Here is a 7,985-nt window from a genome sequence, read left to right on the forward strand (position 1 = left end):
CCCCCCCCCCCCCCTTCTCTCTCTCCTCTCCATGTCTTAGGCGAATGGTGGAAGGTGAAAAGGTCCTTTGAGATCTTCCTGTCTGAAAGTGCTGTATAGGTTCAGGACATTTTATTATGGCTTGCAAAGGACTAGCAGTCTAAAGAAGTTCTTTTCTATAAAGTAGGCGGTATTTATGTGTTCAATTCTCATAGTTTATAAGCATTCATTTCAAGTCAAGTAACTTGTTGCAAGCTCTTTTTTTGGGACAAGTAATGTAATTCATAAACGAAGTACCGAGAAGATACTGTAAATGTATGAATTCTATGGACCTAACTCCTTTATGAGATGCTTAATATTGGCTAATATATCAAATAATTATTTTTCGTGGGTCACTGATTGTGTTGTGACATGCTCTTCCTCGGACCCTGCGCATAGTGGGAGCCTTAGTGCACCCGTCTGCCCTTTAATTTGTTGCTTACATCTCTTGATTGAGCATCCCAAATAACAGAGGGGAAGACCCCTGATATGCTTGAATGCAAATGAACGATGTTATTAGTTATTATTATACTACATAAAGCATTAAACTGTGTTTGTGTTTCTTCTTGCGACATTTCTTTCAATACATCCTATTTTTTCCCCGAGTCATTATTTTGTTGTGTTGCAGGTTATGAACCTGATAGGTGATGTTAAAGGAAAAGTTGCAGTTATGGTGGATGACATGATTGACACAGCAGGTTAGTTGGACGCGTTAATCAAATAATAATGTCAATCCAAAACCTGGAAAAAAATGGTTTATTAGTCTTCATTCTTTTTAGCGTGAGCACTAAATGAAGCAGTGAACTAAAAAAACTGTGGTGATCTGTAGAGTATCCTCTATCTCAAGTTGTTTGCCTGAAGACTTTTTGTTTGTTTATCTTTATCTTTTTTCCATTTCTGCATCTTCTTCAGATTAATTTTGTCTCAACTAGAACTTCCACTAGGATCACATGTGCAATGTGGAGTTCCTTTCGTTTTTGTTTGGCTTATTCTCTTGTTATGAGGCCTGGTTTAAAGTTATGTGTTAACTTTATGCTTATGGGTCTTAGGGACTATTGCCAAAGGCGCAGCGCTATTGCATCAGGAGGGTGCACGTGAAGTTTATGCATGTTGTACTCATGCTGTTTTTAGGTAACATTTCTCATTTATTTGACACATTATGCTGCATTAAGAAAATGGATCCACTTCAACACAATCTATCTTGTGTGAATTTTTTTCTATTAAGTGTGTTGCTTAAATTGCCTTTATATTAACTTACTATTTAATATTCTTGTTTTGACAGCCCTCCTGCGATTGAGAGGTTGTCAAGTGGCCTTTTTCAAGAGGTCATCGTCACAAACACAATTCCTGCGATAGAAAAGAACTGTTTTCCACAGCTAACCGTTCTTTCAGTTGCCAATCTTCTCGGTGAAACAATTTGGCGAGTGCATGATGATTGCTCTGTTAGTAGCATTTTCCAGTAGGTAGTTGAGATACTAGCAAACCCACAGGTTACCAGAGCACTTGTTTAGCTCCTGTTCTTTTTTTTGTTCTTCGAATCATCTTACCCAGCAGTTGACAACTCCATTGGCATATGCATCTTTCCTTTACCTTAGAGATGACTGACATGCAGAGTGAACATATTCTTCTCTCTTTTTTCGTTCATCTACCTGAAGTCTTTACATTTAGATAGTTGGAAGGATAGGACGATAGTACGCCATGTGCTTATTTTTCAGTTAGGATTGGTTCATGCTCCGAAATGTGAATCCTGAAAATGCTGCTGTGACATTTCCCCTCGTCTTTGCCAAAAGTCGATATGAAATTCCTGTCCGAGCTTCACTTCCTGCCTGAATTTTGCCTCTCGCCACAGTTATGGAGCTTTGTTTTATCATGGCATTTGTTTGTTTTAGTAGAAACTGGTCCATTGAGAACTATTGGAAAGGACAGACAAGTTGGTTGTAATGTCATGTGCCTGAATATTTGTTCAGAACTTCTCGTTATTTTAACAATGCATGGACGAGCAAGATAACAGCCGTCCTCTATAACAATATTTTTGCTATAGTGGCTAAGTTTCTTTGGAACCAATTTTTTTCATGTTATGTTATATCATATGTTCTCGATAGAAACATTTTGCTATAACTATGAAAGAAAAAAAGATCTAGGCAAACAATGTTATTGAAAGAGGTCTGACTGTATATTTTTGTCAGTGCAATAAAAAGGACTTCAAAGATTGGCATAATACATGAGCAAACACTCAATTTGGCCTCAACTGTCAAGTAAATACTTCAATTTTGCATATGCACATCTGCACTTCAACTTATCACCATTGTGTCAGTTGAATAATGTACAAAATGATCGTCTAGGCATCTCTACAATTTATGTGGCGCATCAATGTCGGGTGTCCATTGGACATAGTTGGGACGAGTTGAATGTCTCTATGTGTACCCTGGAACTTGGAAAACGAATTAGGAGATGACTTCTTGAACGTTCGTAAATGGGAAGAGTTGTGCTCACTTGCTACACGAGGTCAAAGTTTGAGTGTATGTTTATGTATTATGTTTGATTTGATGAAGATCGAAAGAAATGCAGTTGGTATTTTTATTCAATTGACCTCAAGTTACAAGCATAACACTTAACTCTAAATGTGAAAAACTTTGAAATTTCTAACTAGATATAATATAATTTTACTAAAATATACAGTTGTTCCCTTCTATTCTAATGGGGTAATGTAAACAAACAAAGAAATACTATAAAAAAAAAATATTAGCAAAATCAATGTAGGAACTAAATTCACACTAAGGGATACAGGCCTATGAAAAAATTACATTATAGGATGTCCCAGATCAAAATCAAATACATAGGAAATCTCACTTTGTACAATACATTAGACACATTTTTCTTGTAGCCAGCTCTAGTATATGATCTGTTCTTTGTAGCTATTTTTTCGTCGCGAGTTGTATTCTGGCAACTCACCTAATGTTAGTTTTTATCTGCAGAAGTTTCATGTTTTAGTACTCTCCAATCTCTAGCAGAATGTCAGGATGTACTGCAGCACTTTTAACATTGAGAACTCTCTGTAGTTTTCTGTGGTCAAATATTTCCACTTCTACTGAGAACATTGAGCTTACAGGTCTATGATCTGATAGTTTTAACTCTGCGCGCTTGTAAAACATCTGTTTTATACCTTTTCCTAACCATAGTATACGATCACACCTGCATAAACACGAAGAGGACACTCAGTTACTAAACTTTATGCAATGCTTCTCGCGATTCTTGTAGACTACTAAAGTACTTGTTGCTTACCATGCTGGTGATCTCTTCTTTTCCCCTTCTCTCGTAATTTCTCCGTTGTACCTATCACTGTTGAATTCATACTTGTAAGTTGGTGCGAAGTTAACCAATCCTTCCTTCCAACCAGCAAAGACATGCCCATTTTGGAGTTCTTTGTGCAACTGCTCATGAGATGAAACACTATTTAGCTTAGTTTTCGTAGGAACGTATGCATAAAATGGAAACTTGAGAGAGTTTAGTATCTGACTTACTTGATCACTGTTGAGTAGTTCATCCCATTTCTTATTGGCAACCAGCTTCCGTACCTCAGCATCTGCCATACTGATTCGATAATTTAAGTCTCCAAACCAGAATATCTGACTGTAGATATTGAAGTAAAAGTTATATATATATATTGACTTGTTGAATTAACATCTCTTAACGCGAAAAACTGAAATGGTTTTTGAGTTCACTGTAGAAGTACTTACTCATGAGATGGAATTGTTTGTGGTTCATCTGTATCTGTGTCAAATATGGACGAGAAATGAGTACGTCTCATGATTTCATTGACATCAGAGTTACGCCTTTGCTCTGCCCCTTCCTTTTGTCCGGATGATAAATGAGAACAAACAAAGCATAGCCGCGACTGGAAAAGAGACATGCTCACAGAAACAGATCCCTGCAATAACATCACTCGTAAGTGTCATCTCTTTGTGCTTAAATTGTCTTATAGAAGTGTCGACAGATACATAAAGAAGTCGGATTGTACTATGCCACTTGAACAATAACTGAAAGAAGAAGCATTACCTTATTGCCCATGTATCCCATTAGTCCAATTCCAACAGCAGAAACTTGCAAGTTGTTTATATGCCTCCTCAATCTTCGACGTACCCAAACTGATACGTATATACCAACCATCTGCTTGCTGACAATACGTACATACATTGGACGAGACTTGATTGTATGATCTAGAAGTGAATTTTCTTCTTTGACCTCTGGAAATTCATCAAACATGTCATTTTCCTCGTCAAAAAATTGATCAGGGCCATCAGAAAGTGCATCAAGAACTACAGGTTCTTCTTTTTTATCCATCGACATCAATCCTAAGTTTCCTGAGCTCTGGTGCACCCTTTTTAACCCTCTACCGTCTAATCCTGTTGTGTCGAAAGCAAGATGATTGTCTACGGTACCAAAACCAACTCTCGCGGTACTACTGAAGACTCTCCTCAACTTTAAATTAGAAGAAAGAAGTTGAGATGCCGCATCCAGTGGACGTTCAGGCCAATCCAATCTACTGTCACAATCAATGCCATACATCCTCTTTACATGCAGATTTTTCCCTAAGTTGATAGTATTATTCTCGAAAATCAGAGCTGTGTCGATTGATGCCTCATTTTCCATTCTATCCAGTTCAGGAGCATCAACCACATCTGCAATTATGTCATCAGCAGAAGAAGTCCTTAAAACTGGAGAAGGCGGAGCACTATAACTCTTGAGCTTAGTTTCAGGTTCCTCCGTCCTGTTTAATGTTCTTCGTATGATCGCCTCCCATTTCGGAACTGGCCTTCTATTTTCTGCTCCCAGTACATTTCCAGCATTCAGAGGAACCACCTCTTGGAATCTGTAAACAGCAGATATAATTCATATACAACTACATCATATAAATGAATTTTCAGCCTAACTCAACTTGAAAAGCTAGCTCGAGAGGTGAGTATTGTCAAGGTCACATATAAACGAACCACCCATCCCATAAGAGCCCGATTTTGGACTCTTCAATCCCACACACTCAAAACTAGACATCTGTAGCGTGGACAATTTTTAATATGGAGGCCTAACATTAGATAATAAGAATTAGGATGAGTTCTGCGCTGATACATCTGACCTAACTCAACCCCAAAAGCTAGATCAAAGATGAGACTCTTCAACATGACGGATTAGACATATAGCTAAAACAAACAGGAAATCTGCTACAGTTCATTGAAAAGTGCCTAAAAGCATTTTTGTGCATACCCAAGAATATAGATATCTGCTGGTTCTTGCATACAAATCCACTCATCAATATCTAGATCTTCATCTGGCAGTCTTCCTGCTACATTCCAAGTACCAACTGTAACTCTGCAGAAAATCAAAGCTTATATAAATCTCTTAACTCTTTCAACTTGACTTCAAGTCCGAAAAAAGAAGAAGCAAACCACCATGTAATTGATTGAAAAAGACAAACCTCACTTCTTTCGTGTTAATATACTGAGCTCTCAAAGTTTCTGACTTCCCTCTCCTGTGTCTCGGTGTATACTCAACCGAAGGCTTCCCTGATGCATTCAAAGTTCAACTAATCAAGTATCATATAATACTAAATACTCCATCTATATAAACAGGACATAATTCATTGGAATTTTCATTACTACCTGTAGTTTGAGTGTGGCATTCATTAAGCTTCCCCGGTTTTCGATGTCCATGATCTTCAACCATTCTTTCATCTTTGAGTGAGCAAGCTAGAAATTCACATCTAATCATTAACATATATCAAGAATCAATTTTTTTTCATATATATATGAAAAAATTTAGCATACCATCATCTTCACTCTCCGTTTCAGTATCAACTTCATCTTCACTAAAATCACACACTTTAGGTGCAATATTCAACCATTTCTTCATCACAATGGATGGCCAAAAGGCCTACAACAACACGAAACATCAAAACTTAGATTGAAAATTTGAAAACTTACTAACACGAATACTATATATATATATATATATATAGTATTCGTGTTAGTAAGTTTTCAAATTTTCAATCTAAGTTTTGATGTTTCGTGTTGTTGTAGGCCTTTTGGCCATCCATTGTGATGAAGAAATGGTTGAATATTGCACCTAAAGTGTGTGATTTTAGTGAAGATGAAGTTGATACTGAAACGGAGAGTGAAGATGATGGTATGCTAAATTTTTTCATATATATATGAAAAAAAATTGATTCTTGATATATGTTAATGATTAGATGTGAATTTCTAGCTTGCTCACTCAAAGATGAAAGAATGGTTGAAGATCATGGACATCGAAAACCGGGGAAGCTTAATGAATGCCACACTCAAACTACAGGTAGTAATGAAAATTCCAATGAATTATGTCCTGTTTATATAGATGGAGTATTTAGTATTATATGATACTTGATTAGTTGAACTTTGAATGCATCAGGGAAGCCTTCGGTTGAGTATACACCGAGACACAGGAGAGGGAAGTCAGAAACTTTGAGAGCTCAGTATATTAACACGAAAGAAGTGAGGTTTGTCTTTTTCAATCAATTACATGGTGGTTTGCTTCTTCTTTTTTCGGACTTGAAGTCAAGTTGAAAGAGTTAAGAGATTTATATAAGCTTTGATTTTCTGCAGAGTTACAGTTGGTACTTGGAATGTAGCAGGAAGACTGCCAGATGAAGATCTAGATATTGATGAGTGGATTTGTATGCAAGAACCAGCAGATATCTATATTCTTGGGTATGCACAAAAATGCTTTTAGGCACTTTTCAATGAACTGTAGCAGATTTCCTGTTTGTTTTAGCTATATGTCTAATCCGTCATGTTGAAGAGTCTCATCTTTGATCTAGCTTTTGGGGTTGAGTTAGGTCAGATGTATCAGCGCAGAACTCATCCTAATTCTTATTATCTAATGTTAGGCCTCCATATTAAAAATTGTCCACGCTACAGATGTCTAGTTTTGAGTGTGTGGGATTGAAGAGTCCAAAATCGGGCTCTTATGGGATGGGTGGTTCGTTTATATGTGACCTTGACAATACTCACCTCTCGAGCTAGCTTTTCAAGTTGAGTTAGGCTGAAAATTCATTTATATGATGTAGTTGTATATGAATTATATCTGCTGTTTACAGATTCCAAGAGGTGGTTCCTCTGAATGCTGGAAATGTACTGGGAGCAGAAAATAGAAGGCCAGTTCCGAAATGGGAGGCGATCATACGAAGAACATTAAACAGGACGGAGGAACCTGAAACTAAGCTCAAGAGTTATAGTGCTCCGCCTTCTCCAGTTTTAAGGACTTCTTCTGCTGATGACATAATTGCAGATGTGGTTGATGCTCCTGAACTGGATAGAATGGAAAATGAGGCATCAATCGACACAGCTCTGATTTTCGAGAATAATACTATCAACTTAGGGAAAAATCTGCATGTAAAGAGGATGTATGGCATTGATTGTGACAGTAGATTGGATTGGCCTGAACGTCCACTGGATGCGGCATCTCAACTTCTTTCTTCTAATTTAAAGTTGAGGAGAGTCTTCAGTAGTACCGCGAGAGTTGGTTTTGGTACCGTAGACAATCATCTTGCTTTCGACACAACAGGATTAGACGGTAGAGGGTTAAAAAGGGTGCACCAGAGCTCAGGAAACTTAGGATTGATGTCGATGGATAAAAAAGAAGAACCTGTAGTTCTTGATGCACTTTCTGATGGCCCTGATCAATTTTTTGACGAGGAAAATGACATGTNTTTGTTTTCATTTGCATAACACACAATCAAGAAAACAGAAAACAGAAAACAAAACAGAACAGAGAAAAAAAAGAGAGTAAATGTTTTTAAGTGTTGGTATGAGTTTAATATGTAATATATTTATGTATATATAATTAGGGGGCTAAATAAATAGGTTGTAAATTTGGTCAGACTTTTTTTAATACAAAGAAGATTCTTAGTAAGAACAAATGGAAAGGACAGAAAAACT

At 37.1% G+C, this 7,985-nt stretch overlaps 3 protein-coding genes across 3 annotated transcripts in view; 2 read left to right on the plus strand and 1 right to left on the minus strand.

Moving 5' to 3' along the window:
* Positions 1-2,078, plus strand: part of LOC107028958 (ribose-phosphate pyrophosphokinase 1) — a 6,908-nt gene extending 4,830 nt beyond the window's left edge. Inside the window, exons 6-8 of the mRNA XM_015230211.2 lie at positions 647-716; positions 1,068-1,149; positions 1,301-2,078. Coding sequence (XP_015085697.1) covers positions 647-716; positions 1,068-1,149; positions 1,301-1,481 — 333 coding nt within the window. The 3' untranslated portion in view covers positions 1,482-2,078. The remainder of the gene's footprint in view (positions 1-646; positions 717-1,067; positions 1,150-1,300) is intronic.
* A 572-nt stretch (positions 2,079-2,650) lies between these two features.
* Positions 2,651-5,991, minus strand: LOC107029108 (type I inositol polyphosphate 5-phosphatase 2-like). The gene is made up of 9 exons (XM_015230429.2): positions 5,838-5,991; positions 5,673-5,759; positions 5,489-5,576; positions 5,278-5,382; positions 4,075-4,888; positions 3,756-3,946; positions 3,540-3,648; positions 3,301-3,449; positions 2,651-3,210 (listed from the first exon to the last, which is right to left on the minus strand). The coding sequence occupies exons 1-9, from the start codon at positions 5,920-5,922 to the stop codon at positions 3,006-3,008; spliced, it is 1,833 nt and encodes a 610-aa protein (XP_015085915.1). The 5' UTR covers positions 5,923-5,991; the 3' UTR covers positions 2,651-3,005.
* Positions 5,992-6,081: 90 nt separating this feature from the next.
* On the plus strand, positions 6,082-7,775 carry LOC107027851 (type I inositol polyphosphate 5-phosphatase 2-like). The gene is made up of 5 exons (XM_015228904.2): positions 6,082-6,195; positions 6,274-6,360; positions 6,457-6,544; positions 6,651-6,755; positions 7,145-7,775. Exons 1-5 carry the CDS (start codon positions 6,111-6,113, stop codon positions 7,773-7,775), a joined length of 996 nt encoding a protein of 331 aa, XP_015084390.1. The 5' UTR covers positions 6,082-6,110.
* Positions 7,776-7,985: the final 210 nt, after the last annotated feature.

Source organism: Solanum pennellii, chromosome 8 (genome assembly GCF_001406875.1).
Source record: "Solanum pennellii chromosome 8, SPENNV200".
Taxonomy (NCBI): domain Eukaryota; kingdom Viridiplantae; phylum Streptophyta; class Magnoliopsida; order Solanales; family Solanaceae; genus Solanum; species Solanum pennellii.